Source organism: Ochotona princeps, chromosome 30, assembly GCF_030435755.1.
Source record: "Ochotona princeps isolate mOchPri1 chromosome 30, mOchPri1.hap1, whole genome shotgun sequence".
Lineage (NCBI taxonomy): Eukaryota > Metazoa > Chordata > Mammalia > Lagomorpha > Ochotonidae > Ochotona > Ochotona princeps.
In genome coordinates, this window is record NC_080861.1 from 5,710,185 (window position 1) to 5,729,553 (window position 19,369).

Consider the following 19,369-nt stretch of genomic DNA (forward strand, 5'->3'; position numbering starts at 1 on the left):
ACCTAGCCCCCATGGAACAAGACCTACCAAAGTTGAAGTGTGCTTGAAAAGCTATGCATTTGCTGCCTACTCCCCCGTCACCCCGAAATCCTCAAAATACACAATCCCAGCCTGCTGGAAGACTCGCCTTGCCATTGCCTCTCCAGCCTGCACGCTGGCAGTTCACCACCCACTTCGGATTTGTTTCTAATACAATTGGTTTTGGCTACCTGTTTCCTCTTTGCATCTTGGCTAACAAGAGGGACTAGTACTGCCACAGTAGATAACGCAGGAGAAAGAATTTAGGTCAAAGAAAATTCCAGAGTTTTGGGGCTGGATCTCTGATCTTCTTTAAGTGAAAAGCTCTGGATAGAGGCAGGATCCTCTGGAGATGGGTGATGGCTAGGGGTTGTACAACCTTCCAACCGTGACTATTCAAGTTTTCATCCTCTGTTCACACTCGGATAAAAGATTCAGGAATCAGCTTAAAACTGTCAGATGAAGTTTTCCAGCAATGTCACAGGACTCTTAGTCATCTGGAACTCTGGGCAGCTGTTCTCTGGTGCCTGTTCTCATGTTGTGGAAGGGCCGCAGGCTTGGCTCTGGGTCACTTCTGCACAGGCCCCCTGGGAAAACGGGGCTGTGTGTGCTGGGGCTCCCTTTAAGGGTGTGTAGTCCTGTTCCTAGGCCATCCCATGTTCAAACAGGTTGGATGTTGTGCAATGGCTCAGGATGTGTTGAGCTCACTGTTTTTCCTTTTACAGCCTTCTGAAAAGGCTCTCTTCAGTTCACCATACTTGCCCTTGGCCCAGATGTCCAGGCTGCACTGGCCTCCCCACAAGCCTGCTCATGCTCCACCCACATCCCGCTCATCTAAGTGAACAGACACAAGGCTCTTCTGCCAAGCTTTGTTTCTTGTCACGGCCCCTCCTTGATGCGTACCCCAACAGTCTTTTTTTCTTCCAGATGAGGTTGTTCATGCATTCATCAAATCTTTACTGGATACACCAACCCCAGATACTAGGGGGCACAGGGATGAACAAACAAGGTTAAGTGTGTACTTACTTCACTGCCTCTTGGGGACATGGCAACCTGCTTGGGACACTGTTATCCATCCAAGCCAGGGCCTACAGGGAGAGACCCAGGGACCAGGAGAATACACTGTGGGCAGGAAGGAGGACTTGCTCAGGCTCTGGCAGGTGGTTAGAATCAACCCAAAGAAAGACGTGCCTTGCAGCAAGCAGAAAGACAGTGGGATGGAAAGGGGACCAAAGCTGAGCTTTACAAGTTCCCCCGGGAGGGCTGGAAGGAGTTACCACTGTCGCAGGGAGGGCGTTGTAGATCTTGAAGCAGGCAGCTGCAGTGAGTCCCATGTATTCCTTGAAATCTTCTCCCATTGTTGAACTCCCTTGTGCATCTCCGCTGATTTCCAAGGAGATCACCAGCTTTTCTCCTGGCAGTCTTGCCCTGAATTCACACACTGAGTGCTTACCACTCCCAGGGCAGTCTGTTGATTTTTGACATTTCTGTACCCACAGCATGCATTCAAGCATTACATATTTTCCATGAATGCTGGCTTATGATACACCCTTGTTTAAAAGCTTCCTAGACTTGAGCCTGGGGTAATGGGGCCAACAGCATATCCTCCCCCTGCAAGCACCTGGATCCCATATGGGCATCAGTTTGTGTCCCAACAGCTCCACTTCCCTCCAGTTTCCTGTTTGTGGCCTGGGAAAGCAGTCTAGATGGTCTAAAGTCTTGGAATGCAGATCCATGTGGGAGACCTGAAGAAGTTCCTGGCTCCTGGCTTCAGATCGGTTCAGCTTCAGCCATTGTGGCCATTTAGAGAGCAAACCAGTAGATGAAAGATCTTTATGCTTCTCCTCTCTATAAATCCACCTTTCCAATAAAAATAAAAGCTCCCTAGGCTTACAGTGACACAATGTCTGTATCCCCGCCCCCTTAGCTCTGAGATGCATTACAGCATGCTGACCTGTAATCAAGTAAAATGATCGCACATAGATCAGACATAGTGTGCACCCAAGGTAACTCAAATTGTTTTTATACATTGATCCATGTTGTGTGACACACCAGCCAGGAGGAGGAGTTCTGCTGGTGCTCCATGTTGAAGGAGAACCATTATTCTAGAAGTTGCCCAACTCTGAGCTTGATCATTGTGTTGAAATATATCTGTTCTTAATTCCGCACAAGTCCACACATGGCTTGAAGATGTACTTGGATGTAGAATTTACCTTTTGTTCATGACTGGATATAGCATTTCTAAAATTACAAAATGTCATGCATCCAAAAGATATACATAATAACAAAGAATGTGTATTTCCCTCACCCAACTTAAGACATACAGCATGACAAGGCACAGGTATTTGGTTTTCATTAAGACCCCAGGTGGGGCGCTCTCTCTCTCTCTCTCTCTCTCTCTCTCTCTTTCTCTCTCTCTCTCTCTCTCACACACACACACACAATCAGAATACCTGCATGTAAGTCTCAGTTCCAGCTCCTGATTCCAGCTTCCTGCCGGTGCAGACCCTACGAGGCAGCAGCTGATGGCTCACAGGCATTGCAGCATTGCATACATAATTCAGTAAAGGTCTGAATTCAGTCTGAAAGTCTAAAACAGCAGTGAAACTGGTGAGCTGGGGTTGCAGCTACAGACAGGAGCAAACCTCAGAGGTAACAGTGAACCAAAGAAAGTTGTAGAAAGATACATTATGACATTATTTGTGCAACATTTTAAAACCTAGGACTCAGTAGTATGGATTGTTTGTGACTATAGACAACCGTCTAAAAGCCTAAAAGGCTTACAGAAGGACGCCAAGCACTGGACTCAAGACAATGGCTACTGTTCTCTGAAAAGAGGGATAAAGGGGTCAAGTCTCACTCCATACTTTCTTTCCTTTTAATGGAAATTCTCTCTCTCTCTCTCTCTCCCTCTCTCTCTCTCTCTCTCTCTCTCACACACACACACACACACACACACACACACACACACACACACACACAGTGAGAGGATTTGGAAGAGAAGGAGAGAGAGTTCCAATCCACCATTTTACTCCCCAAGTGGCTGCAATGACCAACACTGGGACAGCCTGAAGTTAGAAGCAGGCGCTCGACCCAGGTCTGCCATGGGTCTCCCAGGAACCCCCATACACATACAGATTTTAAGGGAAAAACTTTATTAAATGACTAATCTTACCATAAAACCTCCCAGAGAGCAACAAATAGCGACTTAACGAAATTCTGACAACCTAGAATTTACTGATAGAATGATCATAAATTACACATGCACCAACTGTAATATTACAGAAAATTATGTGGAAGAAGTACAAAACTGCCTGTATTATCATCCCATTAACATAGTCATTTTGGTTTTTTTTTTATTAGACATATGCTCATTGACTTGGAGATGAGCTGTTGCCTTAAGTGAACTAAATGATTTTTAGGAATGAATTCATTATTGCCTTATTTTACATTCTGTGCATATCTTGCAGAAGCGTTCAGTCTTGCACTGTTATTCTAATGGGTTTGAGGTAGACAGCAGTTAAAAACAAACGAACAGAACAAATTGTCAGGTCAGACTTACTTTTATTTCAGAAATTATCTTTCATTACACTGTGCTTCCCAACAGCCCTGGCCTGACAGAATAGTCAAGCTTTTCCATAATTGTTCCGACAGCAAAAGTAAAGTGCGCACAGAGCAAAGCTGGCTGAAATGCGAAGTGAATGATCACAGCACCGAACAGTCATCTTTTCCCCTGTGATTTCTACCCTGCTGCAAATGTTCTGGAACAGCAAAGGGACTGCGGGTAGGACCAGCCTGGCCAGTGGGTTTCTAGATACAGCATATCTAATCCTGCGAACGGGTAGAAGACATCCCTCTGAAATTCTACTTCGAGAAGCCTTCTACTCCAGAGTCCAATCTGAGCTGGAGATGAAATGAGAACGACACGGACACAGCATGAAAAGCAGCACCTTGTTCACGCAGAGCTGTCGAACACAACATTCTGCTAATTATTCGAGGTCAGGCTGCCTAGCTCTCAGGAGACACGTGATCATTCCTGGCCCTTGACCACACACGCTGATGTCTGCACTTGGAAATGTTTCTCCTGCAGATCCGACACGGGGAACACATGTAGGATGCTCTTAGCAAATTGTTTTCATTAAGCATTTCTGCCACTTACTGCTCTAATAGATGCTGTAGAATTTCTGATTGGAACCACATGGAACATTCTGGAACAGGGCAACAGAGGCACTCTTCTGCCGTGATCACCCTGTGCTTTCACCGTCTGCAAATGCAAACATCATTGCATTTGTAAATATCATGACATTCTGTTTTTATATACCGCCTGTGAAACAAACACAAGTCCTTTTGGGGTCATCTTTAACAAAGCAGAATCCTATTCAACGTGATGTGGTAAGGGATAGACATGACTTACATTTCTAAGTCACCAAAACCTCATGCATAACCACAGAGTATTCTTCTCATCAAAAAGTGGGGATTCTTGGACCCAGTGCGGTAGCCTAGCGGCTACCATCCTCACCTTGAACATGCCGGGATCCCATATGGACGCTGGCTCTAATTTTGGCAGCCCCGCTTCCCATCCAGCTCCCTACTTGTGGCCTGGGAAAACAGTCAAGGACGGCCCAAAGCCTTGGGAGCCTACCCCGGGGGAGACCTGGACGAAGCTCCTGGGTTCAGATCAGCACAGCTCCGGCCATTGCAGCCACTTGCGGAGTAAATCAACAGATAGAAGATCTTCCTCTCTATCTCTCCTCCTCTCTGTATATCTGACCTCCCAATAAAAAAATAATAAAATAAATCTTTCTAAAAATATAAGGCTTCTGTATCTCCCAAATATATAAGACACACTACACAACCAAAGACAGCATGACAAGCAGTATTAGACTGGGAACTCTGAATATTGTTCTCTGAAGCTGAATCAGTTTCAATGTCTATAGCTTCCACCTTGTTGTCTATAAAAAGACACACTGCAACTCGGTGACTTCCAAAGTCATTCTGATCTTCAACTTCTAAGTTCCTGTGATTCCAAGAACAAAAAAGTCAAACTGATGTTTTTTTTTTTTTTTTTTAAGAGTCCCAGATGCGCAGTGCAGAGCGGGTCTGGCCTAAGGCCAGCAAGCCAGCCATGGCAGGAAATCTCCAGGAAGATGGTGAAGGGCAACACCTAATTCTAAAGCTTATGACCACATTGTTACCACAGAAAAATGCAGAAAACTTTCAGAGGAAAGAAATTATAAAAATGATAACAAGAAGGATATCGCAATGCTTACTTTTTCATAGTTCTTTTGATTCTATCAACTTTATTTTTCATACCAGGTCACTTGGAAACATCTAACAGGATTGATGAACTCAAATTACTGGACACTGGAATCACCTGGGGTTGCTTCCCAAACTCCTGGTACCACCTCCAGGAAGTATAATTACGTGGCATATGAGATAGACTTTGGACTGCTCCAAAAATGGATGATTCTAATGGATAGACCAACCTGGGAACCTCTGAGTAAGAGCTCTCTACACTGATTCCGTTGTTAATTAGATCCCAGGGATCTAACTGAATTGAACTTTTTGAGGTATTTCTAGTGTTGTGACCAGAAGGGTGGAGTGCAGATCTGGTAGCACTGGAGTGCTTAAAAGAGGCAAAGCAGGTCCCACAGCCCTTTCCCTACCACGTGGAGACGCACAGGACACCGCCTTCTGTGTGCTGAAACAGACCTCTTGAGCAAGCCGGAGAGCCATACCTTTATTCCCAGCTCTCACCACTGGGATGATAGCATTCCTGCTGTCTAACCACCTTCTCTGTGCATGGGCAGAGGAACACCTTCCCTCTGCCACCATCCTCCTGTCGCTGATCTACCCCGACGACTCAAGTCGTTGGGCATGCCCCTGAGTTAGACTCAAGTTCTAGCCATGCAAGCCATCTCTTTGAGTCTCAGGGTTTCCACTTGCAGATGTGTGATATTGATTCCTGTTCTCACACAGTATTTTATATCCTGGATATAAAATTACCATTGAGACAACACAGTAGCTCCCACGGATGGGTGGGGTCTGTACTCCAGCTCTCTCTGGCTCCCTCATCCTTGTGTCTCATCTCAGAGCCAAGTTTGTCTCCCTCAAAGCATTGCCTAGCCACCTGACTCCTCATCGTTATATCTCCGTAGACAAGGTCTGCTGGTAACAAGTTCTCTTAGCTTTCCTTTACCCGAGAAGGTCATTAATTGCCTTCATTCTAGAAAGATTTCTGAACTGATTATTAAAGTCTGTGCTCACAGTTCTTCTCTTGCAGCAACCTTAAAGAAAAAATGCTCCCATGGCCTCTGAACACCATGGTTCAGACGAGAAAGTCATGATGGTTTGGACAGCTGTGCCTTTCCAACAAAACACTTTTCTCCAGCTGCTTCAAGACTTTTTCCCTTTGTGTTCAAGAGCCTGATATGATAGTGTCTCTGTAGGATTTTCCCTGAGCTCTTGAAAACATAAATTCAAGGGTTTTTTTTTTATCACCGTTTCTTCAAATATTTTTTCCTGCATGGATTTATTCCTGCTCCCCTCATGGAATTCCAATGAAATGAATGTTAGACTTTTGGATTCTGTTCCACAGTCTCTTTGGTCCTCATTCTCTTTTCGCTCTAATCTTTCTTTCTTTTTCTTTTTTTTTTTTTTTCTAATCTTGCTGTCATCTTCACTCTCATGAAGTTCATTCAATGAATTGTAAAAGTTAATTTTTTTCTATCAGGAATTTAGTTTTCTTTAGATTTTTTTCTTTTTTCTTTCAGAAATATTCCTTGGTTCTTTTTTGTCTCTCTAGCTTTCTACTGTCTAGATTTCCATTCATTTCAAGGTGCTGCCTTCATCCCATGGAACATAGTTACAAGAGCTGTTTCCCTGTTTAAGGCTGATATTTGCGACATCTGAGTTAGCTTCAAGTTGGCATGGTCCATTGTTTTTTCCCTCTGAGAATTGCCCAGATCTTCTAGTTCTCTGTAAGTTGCAACATTTTGGACTGTATCCTGGACATTTTGGATATTATGTTGTATAGACTCCAAGTCATATTATGATTCTCTTCAAGAATTTAATTTTGTTTGTTTCCGGAGACAATCAAATCAGTTGGGCTCCTCATGTGAGTCCTGTCTCCTGCTGTGGGCAGAGGCTGCAACTGTAGCAGAATTCACAAAGCCTTTGGCACGATGTTTAGGATTTTCCCTACCCACCAACAGTTTAGGGGAGACTCTGGGGTGCATGCAGGTCCCCTATGTACAATTAGAGGATCCGCTCCTCACTTTCTTTTCTCTGGGGTCCTTCACACGGGACCTTTCTTTCCAATGCATCTGGCAAGAAACACAATGTTTCTCTTTCATGTCAGCTGTCTAGCCTTCCACTCAGCTCCTACCAGCTGCCTGCCTCTGGAGGAAACAATCTAGCATTTGTTCCACTGTTCCCAGCACACAGGGCTCATCTTCGTAGCTGATGATGTCTGTAGAGATGGGTTTTCTGTTGAGGGTTAGCCATGGCTGCACTGCCACCAGACAGTGTCTGGCCTGCCTTTGGCATGGAGCCCCAGAAGAACAGTCACCCCACCTCGCTACCTACTTGTGTTCACTTCATAAAATCTCCAGGTAGCTACCTTTTGTGTTTCTCCCAGAAATTTCCCTTGTCATCGATGAGAGACAGGTGGTGTGGACTCCTCCATCCTGGGACCAGAAATGTCATCCTACTGATGTCCAGTCATCATTTCCGTACATCTCATCATTCCTGTCCATTGTGGATATCGCTTCAACATTTCCATTAACCTTGTTTTTCCATCATTTTGTTGATTCAGTTCTCCATTTACATATCTTGCTAAATCTATTTTTACATTTGTGTTTTGTGTTGTATATTAGTTTGCGTATATACCATTAACTGCTTCTATATTAATATCTATTTTAGTAGCCATAATTATACTTTTTTGAACTATGCACACCTAATTCACAGTATTTTATAGCATTTATTTTTCTGTTATGCTTTATGGCATTTTTGTTCCCACTTGCAGACCCCTATAAATAGTGCTGCTGTTTTAATGCTTCCGGTGGACAATCTGTGGTGGAATAAAATGACTGGGTCATTGGATATGTATAGTTTTAGCATATACTCAGGACTGTTGATTTTTAAACAATTCCTCCCCTTTCATTCAGGGATACAGTAAGAGTTGTTTATTGCTTTTCTCAGACTGTCAGTAACATCCTGTGTCCTCTGTGGTTGTAGGCCTAGCAGCATTTCCCCCACTCAGTGGAAAAAGCTGCCCGTCGGCCATGTAGACTGTGGGACAATGGGAACCTGCTCCTTTGGGGCCTGGTACGACTGGGCTTCCACCTGGCACCTCATCTCAAACATGCAAAATCTAAGCAAAATGGAGCAGAGCCGAGTGTCCCAGCAGCATCCCCTTGCTCAACGGACTCACCACACTGCAACAGGTGTTGGCCTCCTCCCTTTGTCCTGCCTCTCAACCTTCTCCCTCCTCAGTGCCCTGGTTCCACACCAAGCAATCATTTCTGTCTACCAGTGTTTTGATTTTATGAACACAGCTGACCCCCACTATGCCCTTCTGGAGTTTCATCTCCCTGGTCTCCTTATTTTGGGGGACCTCCCTGTGATGCTGGGTGATAACCCCTTCTTTTAGATCTGTCCTGTCAATTCCACTTGTGCCAGACCTTTCATCAAAGGAGAACCCACTCACAGGAGTTGGGGACATTACCTTTCCTGTCCTGCCGATCAGTCACAGGGGCCGGAGTTTCTTCCGGCTGTGCCTCGCCCTTGTCTTTCAGCATCATGTCTCCCGTTGAGAACAGCATGTACAGCTTCTGCATTAGACCCATCGCAATCTGAGAATCGTTCCTCTGGTTGTTTCCTAACGCCGAGAAATGCTGTTCCCAGGAGCCGGGCTCGCCGAACAGCCCATTGTCACCTCTCTCTATTTCATACATCTCAGGAATAAGACTGAGGCGATAGAGAAAAGAGATGGAAAATACGTTTGACCTTGCAGGGTTAAATGTACATACAATCTGATGACATCAGAGGAACCCATTTGTTGCATGGGGTTGAGACAGGCCAAATTCAGGTTGTGGATGTCATTTCACTTGGGGGTAGTTGTGTGGGATGCCAAGCCAATATTATTTCATCCCTGAATTTTTACTGGGTACTTGGGGTTGTATTCTACAAAATCAGACTTGAAAGAGCCTTTCTTTCCAGTCTTCTTATGTGCTTTGCTTCCCAAGTGGCAACTGTTCTCTCTCGTGAGTTGCTTCTGCTCTGGAATTGCTGGCATCTCAAATGAATCCCCCACTTCCCTCCAGGCACAGCCCTGCCTGCCCCTGGCTTGTGTGAACTCCCACGACTTCTCTTGCCTTCCTGTCCACTGGCTGCAGAGGCCCAGGGAAGGGACCACATTTTAGGGAAATTCTTAAGATCTATGTAGCAGTTAAATCCTCAATTCCTAAGGGGCGACAAGGAACAGGATCCTCCTGTCAACCTGCACCAGGCCAGGATGTGGGCAATAAGTGAATTTTATGCAAAAAAAAATCAATCAAATGGTCACATCTAGCTTTTGATGTTACAGAGCTCAAACTTTGAGTGTTTTCAACTTACAAGACTGTGTTCTCTGTGTCGATGCTTTCTGGACTGGGATAGGTGACATTGGGGCACTTGGCTCTCAGCTCATCTGAGGGATAGCTGTTAATGGCACCTGGAGAGAGAGAGGACTGATTAGTTCACATTTGACCCTCCTGTTAGTACTATTATCCAAAGTCAGATTATTGGTTTTGTAGTTGGTAATATTTTCAAGAACAAATTCAATTTATAAGTAAGCACAATTACATTGAAATACTTTATTGCAGGCAAAGTCAATGGGTTATAAAAGTATTTGTGAAAGTGTTGGAAATGAAATTGAAAGACATTAAAACTTTGGGGTGGGTGCTCAGTGTAGGGGTTAGGATGCTGGTTAAGCTGTCTGGGTCTCATATTGGAGTGTCTGGGTCTGATGCCTGGCTCCAGCTGTTGAACTCGGCTTCAGGTTAATGCAGTTCACTCGAGCAGGTGACGGCTCAAGAAGCTTGGCCACTTAGGGACTTGGATGGAATTCTCCCCTGGATTTACCCAGAGGCCTGGAAAATGGGGGCACTTGGGAAGTAAGGTGTCTCTCTACCTCTCAAATAATATTTTTTTCAATTCAAAAGTGTAACACCAACAATTTTGAAATCTATGTATTTTTCCCAGAATATACATTTTTCATGAACTTTTTCAAAACCCCTCATACAACAGCAATTGGGTACAAAGTTTCCACTCTCTGCATATCTCCAGCTTGTGATATAATTCAAGGACATCTCCTCCTATCATTTCCTTCTTTCCCCATAAAGGGGGGTCTTTCTATTATTAATCTATAAATCTATTACTATTAAAATAATTTGCCCTATTTATCTTGGGATTAAGAGAAGGTACCACTTTTTTTTGGCTGCTACTGAATATGACTACAAATTTCCAACATGGCGAAGGGGTACATGATCCCCATATTATATGAAGGCCAGAGACCTGCATCCCTGTGACGGTGCCTGGAACATTCATTTCACCCAAGTGCCATCTGTCCCATTCCAAACTTCCAGTGCAGGCCAGCATCTGCTCACTGATGCATGATCTGGTTACGCTAAAAATTATCACACAGGGATGAAGACTGGAGCAGCCACTCTCATACTCCCTACAGGCAAAGACTACCCTAATAATCCTTACAGGGGTGTGTCTCAGCCAGTTGCGGGAGGCTTAAAGGAGACTTGCATCAATGAATCATGAGAATTGAAGTCAGAACCAAGTCCACAGGGAACTAGGCAAAATCAAAGTCCTGGGGGCAGGTGGAGGGTGGCGGCAATGGGATGCTTGTTTACTTCAGCAGTGTGCCTCGCTAAATGTTCAGAAATCCAAGTGCACTTCCATGGACAAGAGTACCATAGCTCTGGGGTCAGGAGCTGTGGGATTCAGTCCATGTTTGCCACTTACTAATTGTGTGTTTGTTCACGAATGATGAGTGACACAGGGACTTAATACCAATTGTGCGCTTGTGAGTCACTCATTTCATGTCCCTTAACCCCTATTTCTTCACTTGTAGAGTGGAGATACCAACATTTGACTTCGAGGGCTGCACTGAAGATGAATAAATGATGCAACTCATTTAAAGAACATGGCACATGACAAACACTTTGGGATTAAACCTTGAAAGTGCAGCAGAGAGGTTCAAGGTCAACTGCAGAGTTGACTGCATCATATCCAACTCACCCTCACTGCATCACTCTTAACTGGAGTACAAACTGCTTCACAACGTCTACTGGTGGACTGCACACAGACAACTGTACACAGACAATCTCTTGCAAAAGCAATAGTTAAGCTTGAAGGACTTACGTCTGATGGAATGCACAAAAGGCCTGAGAAACCTGATGACATAGTTGAAATCTGGTTTGTGGGTTCGGCCAAGCTGGACTAAGTGGTGATCTAGAGGCTGGCTGGCTAGTTCTTCTAATTCCTTGTCACTGTGTGTAGGACCAAAGGAAAACACAAATATGGTGTAGCCTTGACACTTGGCTATCTGAGACACATTCCTCAAGACCTCCTTGTCTACAGGATTGGTTTCACCAGCAGATATTATGAAGATAACTTTGTTTTTCTTAAGGTTGGGGGTTCCCACAAAGACATTGTCAATCGTCCATTGCAGGGCATGACCCGTAAAAGCATCTCCATTGAGCTGTTGCACAGAGTCTTGGAGGTGATGCTTCATTTGGTCCCTACTGTTATAGGTAAGCAAATCAAATTCCAGGTAAACGGGGCAGTCCTCCGTGTTGGGCCTGTATCCTGAAGGAGAGTAGCTGAGCACGGCCACCCTGTCTCCTATGATGGAGGTCAGAGGGTCAGGGGTGACGTGAAAGTAATCAAGCACAGAGCTTACAAACGCTTTCACTTCCTTGAATTCATCATCCCCCACTCGTTGGGAAGCATCAATGAGAAATGCCACATCCATGTAATAGTCTTGAAGAGAGACATCCTCAGGTTTAAAAGAAAGATTGGATTCTTCTGTTCTGCCATGTTTTTCTTGTCCTGCAACAGATAACTCAAGTTACTCTTGCCAAGAGAAGGACAAACTTGAAACCTGAGCCACAGATGGCAAATACATGCCTGGAGTGCTGCCAGGCGTCACCCTCCACCTACGGGGCAGGCATCAATAATCAATCACAGAGCTTGTTCCCAGATGTATTTGCCAACACTGTCTCCACATAGTGCATGGTGCATAAAGAGCTGGTGCCATTCGACAGGTGTCGCCTCATGAAAAAACAGACACAGCAGCCCTTCTTAGATCATTGTTAAACTATCTTAACGATGAAGGTGCACTCTGCAGTTACAACATTTGTAGAACTGAGCTGATTAAGAGTTAGTCCTATGCAATGATACCAAGAACAGATGTTGAAATTCCATTCATTCATGGCACAAATGCATATACCTTTACACACATTCACGGTGCATGCAAGCAATAATGTCATGAGAGCAGGTACAGAAAAGTACTCTGTTGAATCTACATGCTGTGTCCACAAGCAACATATTCCAAGACTTTTGGTGTTCAGAGTGCCATGAAAAATAAGAAGCTTGCCCTGTAACATAAGTCAGCTCTATTACTAGGCACACAGTTGGCTGACTTGTGTGTGTATGTATGGGCGTGTAATACATCTTTCTCAGTGCCTCCATTTATACTCTGATGCAAGTTTATCCTGTCGTGTATACCAGCAGCTCATGCAGGCAGCACTGCTACCAGCTGAGGGATGGTGAAATCTGCTCACAATTACGGGGATGATGGTTGATTGCTGAAGTCATGACAGGAATCATTAGTTCAGAAAGACAGTAAGTACACGACCATGTTCTTCTCCCCTTGAAGGAGGAAGTGTGTTTGTGAACATAAACCAGCACCCAGCAGACTTCTCGCTGGCAAGAAATTACTGATCCCTATTTCTATCCAATCAGGTGCTTTATATTTATTATTGTATTTATCACAAATGCATTGATTAATCTGTATTAGTACCATAAAATCTTAATATCATTGCAAAACAAACCCTTCCCCCCTGCCACACACACAACACCAACCCACAGCATGGGTGATGTTATTAACAAGGCAAATGCTCTATTGTCTGATTTCTGAACATGAAATGAACATTGAATCCCCAGAGTAAAAATCCACATTATTTTTTTAAATCTGTCAATGAATTTTATTTGCTAAAGTTTTGTTTAGAAATTTTGTATTCACAGGAATGTTGGCATGCAATTTTACTTTCATGTGATGTCTTTGCCTGGTGTTGGTATCAGGACAATCTAACCACAAGCATGAAATATTCCGTCTTCAATTTTTTAGAAGAGTTTGTGTAGAATTGGCATTATCCCTTCCTTTCATATTTTAAGATACTGACCAGCCAAATCATCTGTGCCTGTAATTTTTTTTATGGGAAGGTTTGAATTTCAAATTAAACCTCTTCAATAGGTATAGGCGATTTAGGCTATTTCTTTAGTGAGCTTTGGCAATTATGCACTGCAAAAAATTGTATATTTCACCTGAGTGTTCTTAATATTTTTTAAAAAGTGTTCACAATATTCCCTGATTGTGATGCAACTCCTCTCACTCCTCACACTGCTTATTTGTGTCTTTTCTTGGTAGGCTTCATTACAGGCCTATCAATTTTGGTCTTTTAAGAGAAACAATTTGGGGACTTATTGATTTTTCTCTCGTTTTAGGCTTTTATATTGCATTAACTTTTATGTTATTACTTTTTTCTGAGTATCTTGGGTTTCACTTGTTTTTCTGATTTCTTAAGGTAGAAGCTGAGTTCAGTGACTTAAAATATTTCTTCTGTATCAACTTAGGCATTCAATGTTATTAATTTCCTCCTAAGTGCTGCTTCTGTTAAATGTCAGAAATTCCTGTATATCTAATTCATTTTTTTTTAAAGATTTATTTTTTTTTTATTTTTATTACAAAGTCAGATATACTGAGAGGAGGAGAGATAGAGAGGAAGTGGAGCTGCCGGGATTAGAACCAGCAGCCATATGGGATCAAGGCGAGGACCTTAGCCACTAGGCCACGCTGCCGAGCCCTATCTAATTCATTTTTACTCACTGCAAGATACTTTCTAATTTCCCTTTTGATTTCTTCTTTGATCATGCCTATTTAGAACTGCTTTTATTTAATTTCCAAATAATTGGAGAGTTTTCAAAGATCTTTGTGCTATCGATTTTTAATTCAATCCTGTTTTGGGCAGAGAACATATCTGATATGACCAGAATTCTTTAAAACTTTGAATGTTATCTTATGGTCCCAAGATGGTCCACCTTGATCATGTAGTTACTGTGTACTGGGAAAGAATGTGTCTTTTATTATTGGGTAGTGATCTATAAATGTCAATGAGGTATAACTGGCAGTGTTGTTCAAGCCTATTGCATTTCCTCTGGCTTTCTACTTTACTATTAATTTCTGTAAGAGGAAACTGAGACCCACTGATATTCCTTCCATTTAAATTTTTTTCTGTTTCATTTGGATCATCTCCATGGCTGCATTTTCAAGTTCACTGAGTCTAATGCTTCGCCAAATCTCGCCGGCCACGGATGTTGCCCAGTGCTTTGCTCACACTAGACCTACTGGCTTTCACCTCTACAAATTCTATTTTACTATTCTTTTTATACCCTCTTTGTCTCCACTGCACTTTTAAACATATGGGATATATTTATAATAATTGTCTTAATATCTTTGCTAAATTCTCACCCTTGTGTCAATTCTGGTTTAGTTTTGAGGGATTCTGCTTTTCGTTGTGAATCATGCCTTTTTTTCTTTTTATGTCAGACATTGTGAAGTGTCCCTTGTTGTGTGTGGAATACTTTCATATTCTTATATCCATGTGTTGTTTTCTGGGAGGCAGTTAAATGATTGATCATGTTCGTAGAATACTTTCCATGCACACTTTTCCAGTTTTCTTTATAAATGACCAAAAATCTCAATTCTTTTGTAAACGATTCAGAACTATTTTCAAAAGAAGTGTATTTTATCTCTAAAAACAATTTTCCTTCATTCTTACAGGATTAGCATGAGAATTCAAGCAGCTACATGTGCCGGATTGTGTCATGAAAACTCAAGAAGTTAGTCAAACAAAAAGTGTGCTTTTTCTACTTCGAGTCTAAATTCATCTTACCCAGGGTGTCAAGGCCTTCAAAAATATTTTCCTTCAAGAAAACCGGGCAGAAGTGTGGATCAAGTACATGCATGGCTCACAGCAATGCTGTGTATTTTCTGAAAATGTCAGCCAAGTCAAATTCCCATCTTCACTTCTGTGGAAGAATTTCCTCAGAATGGCCGAGAACTGAAAACTGGCTCCATTTCTCATGTACGAAGTTTGGATGGAAACAGGGATCTGGTCAGGTTTCCAGGGAAGCACCCCAAGGGATTAGTCCAATTTTGGCCAACCAGTGAAGCCACAATGTCAAGTGTGTTCCCCTGAGAAACTTTCGGGAGAAGTGGGGAGTGGAAAGGAAATTCAGGGAGAAGGGAGAGTTGAAGAGTTTTGAGTCATTTGGCTGGGGACTAACTGTGCTATAAGGCAGCTGTACTTTGTGTCATGGAGAGTCCTGGCACCTCAAGAGCTGCAGGCGTTATCCAGTGCCCTGAGTTTGAATTTGTCGGGGGGCCAAAACTAGCCATATGTTCTCTGCAGGGCAAGCCACATGTGCAACTGGGACTAAATTTTTTGGTGTGAGTGTCTGTCCAGATGAATTGTACTTGATATTTTTTCAAATAAAAAAAATGATTTCTCATGAAGTTGTCAACACTTTTTGCTTTTCTGCTTTCTGAGTATATTACTGAGGATTTTGCTTGCTCTAGGTCTTATGGGCCTCTCAGTTCTACACATTTTTTCTTACTTAACCTTCCGTACAGCATGGGAAAGGTGGCATTCTCATCATTCCCATTTTACAGTTGAGAAAACTAAGGCTTGGAGAGAGTAAACAGACTGGACCAAGGAATCACACGTGGTGACCAGTAGAGGGAGAAGAATGGGTCCTCAGAGCTGAAGGTGGGGCAGGAGCGTTGCAGAACAAGTTAACTGGCTCCTTCAAGGCCTTGGGACCTGGGCTCAAGAACACAGTCCTCATTCAGTTGCTACTCCTTCTGACTGAAGTCATTAGACAATGTTTTCTTCTAAGATGAAACAACTTGGGCGTACAGACATCATCGACAGCGGTTCCAGTGTGTTGCTTTCTGCACTGACTCCTACCCCTCAACGTGAGGTGAAAGTTCTGAGCAAGATGTAGGAATGCATGAGGGTAACGCATTTCCTGGGAGTTTCTGATGCAGGTTTTGTTTGGGTAGTACTTAGGAATCAAAAGGCCAGGGAAGCAGAGGGGGTCAAAGGGGAACTCTGCAAATCAGCTAGGTTGTGATGACACAGAGGGTAAGGCAAAGGTAGGAAGATGCAGGAAGCTGGAGTCTTGGGGAAAAGGGTGCTGCACAACTTGCCACCCAGCCATGAGTCCTGTGGGAACTACCCATGGCTTTTACAGCTAAGATTCCAGACTTTCCCCCAAATTCCCTCTTAGTTCCAGAGGAGGAAGATCAGCCATTCCCTGTTAAGGCTCACATGATGGATGCGAAGTGAACTGAGCAGGCAGAGGGGCACAAGAAAGCTGTCGAGCTTGTACGTGTACGAGACATCTGGTACTAATCAGAGCTCATGGCTCAGTGGCTGAACGGAATATCTGCACTGCAGCAAACTTTGCAGAAACAACTCATTCTATAGAAGTGCACAGCAGGTTTGGGCAAGTGGATTGTGTGTGTGTGTGTGTGTGTGTGTGAGAGAGAGAGAGAGAGAGAGAGAGAGAGAGAGAGAGAGAGAGAGAGAGAGAATGGATGAAGTCCCATGAAAACACTTAGGATCTGAAACTCGGATTTGTCTTATAAATAACAAACGCATGTTATCCTAAATCAGAGATGCTGTTTCCAGGACAACCTGACAAAAATCCTCCAGGGGAACTCCTCAGTAAGGGGAAATTGGGTGTGGCAGGATTCGTATTCTTTTCCCTGCTAGAGCTGAAAATAAAGATTCCCCAGCTAAACTGGACCTTCAGCTGACCTCAAGTTCCTTGGCCCTTGGCCCTCAGAAGAGCCCAGGTACCTGGAAAGTCTCTCTACTCTGAGCACTGGTCATGGATAAGGGTGCAGGGGACCTGCCTGCCTGCCTGCCCGCTCCCCTATTCTCATCTCCCTTCCCCTTTTCCTCTTTGCCTTCCTCTCACACCTCTGGATGACACATCTGTCTTTCCTGACAGGGTCCATCATGGTCAATGACCAGACTCCTTAATGCTTTCCTTTAATAAACTATGACAAATGACATTTTCTTCTTCTCATTTTAAACCAACTCAAAATAAATTCCTGTAATTTGAAGGCTGTTCTAATTCCTACATCATTAAAATGAACACAAAAAATGAACAACATCCATTAAAAAGGATACTTAATGTTTTTCTTTAAGCTATGTTTATATGAGTAGTTAAATATATTTCAATTAAAAAGCATACACACTTGAATGCTTTATTAATACCACACATATCCAATTTGCACTGTATCACTTCTTTTTAAAGCTAAGATGTTAGATTTTTCAACTAATGTTTGACTTCTTCATTTCAGCTTTCACAAGAGTATGCTTGGTTGTTTTAAAGTCCAAACATTTATATTCCAGGAATAAAAGAATATGAGTATTGAATGCACAAAAGGAAATGTACTGAAGGCAGCCACTAAGAATGAATAACAGTACAAGATTGTCATTTCCATCCCACCCCAGCTTTTACACTACATATTCTAGCTATACACATGACACTTTTGACAAAATTCTTAAAATGCTCGCCTTTTGGCCAAATGAGTATTTTGAAAGGCTCTGGATGCCTGAATGGAGTGGCTGAACAATGCGTTTGGAATTTCACACTTTCAGAACAAAAACACTGACACAATGCTGAGGTCTCTGATTAGCTGCCACTGTTAGATCCTAGTTAGAGTTACCACCTTGTCACTCAAATGCACCCCCAGAGAGCAGTGGGCGCTATGCTCTGGTGCCATCTGTGGGCACATCAGAAATCAGACGCAGAGGAGGAAACTTGGAAATGTTCGAGGGAAATGGAATTAAAATATGTTCACTTCATGCAAAAGCATTTTAAATTCATACGTTCGCCTGTCTTCTCATGTAATCACCAATTCTAAGCAGTAGCCAAGCCACCTGTTAAACCATTTTTATGCCTCCTTTATTCTGATGTCCCCTCTACTGCCCTGTCCACATCCTGCTAGGTTCTAGAGGTCTCTTCAGTGTGGTGAGAACATCAGGGCATGTTAGAGAGCTGCTGCAGGCAATCTCCCTAGTGGTGACATCCATCATCTATTTTATTTCAGTTCCACCCGAAGCAGAAATTGTAGCTACCAGCTTGTACTACCCCCACCCCCAATCAAAAGTGCTTTGCATGTTACCCGTAGCTTGTGCAATTCTCTACCACTGTTATCGTATGAGGACCCAGGCTATGTAAAATTTCCGTCATGACTTTCTATTTCCTTACCAGCAGTGTCTGTAGGTTCTTGATCGCTGTCATAGTTAATCGCTACTATCTTTGGCTCTACCATTTGGCTTGGAATGTAAACCAAATGGCCGTGTCCATCGTCTTCCAAGAGAAACGAGGAGTCTTTCGCAGCACTTAATTCCTGGCTGAAGAAGGTGTTCTCATCTGAAGAAATCTCAAGGAGCTCATTAATAAATCTAGAAAAATAAAGGGAAATTTCAGATGAACCTAGATGACTTCAGATCACGCTAAGTGCAAACCAAGTAGCTATTTAACTTTTCTTAAAAGAAAAAAAATATTTGGGTGGTAAAAAAAAAAAATCTAACTTCATTTCAGTCAAATAACTCATCAAGATAAGTTATATTTATGTTTTAAATATCTGATGAATAAGAATGTCCATTTATGGCTCCTTGTCACAAATTTGCTTGGTAACCTAAGAAATACTGTTTTGGAATAAGCCAAGTCCATTTTGTGCAGGGTTTATGTAAGTGACAAGAAACCAATTATAGATTATTTGGAAAAACCATAAACAATCTGAGATTGATGCCATTCACCATAAAAAAGGTAGAGAAACAGCCTTTCATTTACTAAACAAAAACAATATAAAATATTATATTAGTATCAGTACCTTTACATTTATATTCTTATCAGTTTAATGGTTCTATGTGGTAGAGAATTTTTTGTTTTTATCTAGATGAAAGAAAACACATCCGGTATGTTTATT

At 42.8% G+C, this 19,369-nt stretch overlaps 1 protein-coding gene across 1 annotated transcript in view; it reads right to left on the reverse strand.

Annotated features, from left to right (window-relative positions):
* Positions 1–4,085: 4,085 nt before the first annotated feature.
* Positions 4,086–19,369, reverse strand: part of COL6A5 (collagen type VI alpha 5 chain) — a 91,249-nt gene continuing 75,965 nt past the window's right edge. The window contains exons 37-41 of the mRNA XM_058657093.1: positions 18,646–18,842; positions 11,434–12,123; positions 9,637–9,733; positions 8,747–8,988; positions 4,086–4,282 (exon numbers count right to left, since the gene is read on the reverse strand). Of these exons, the coding sequence (XP_058513076.1) occupies positions 4,263–4,282; positions 8,747–8,988; positions 9,637–9,733; positions 11,434–12,123; positions 18,646–18,842 (1,246 nt within the window). The 3' untranslated portion in view covers positions 4,086–4,262. The remainder of the gene's footprint in view (positions 4,283–8,746; positions 8,989–9,636; positions 9,734–11,433; positions 12,124–18,645; positions 18,843–19,369) is intronic.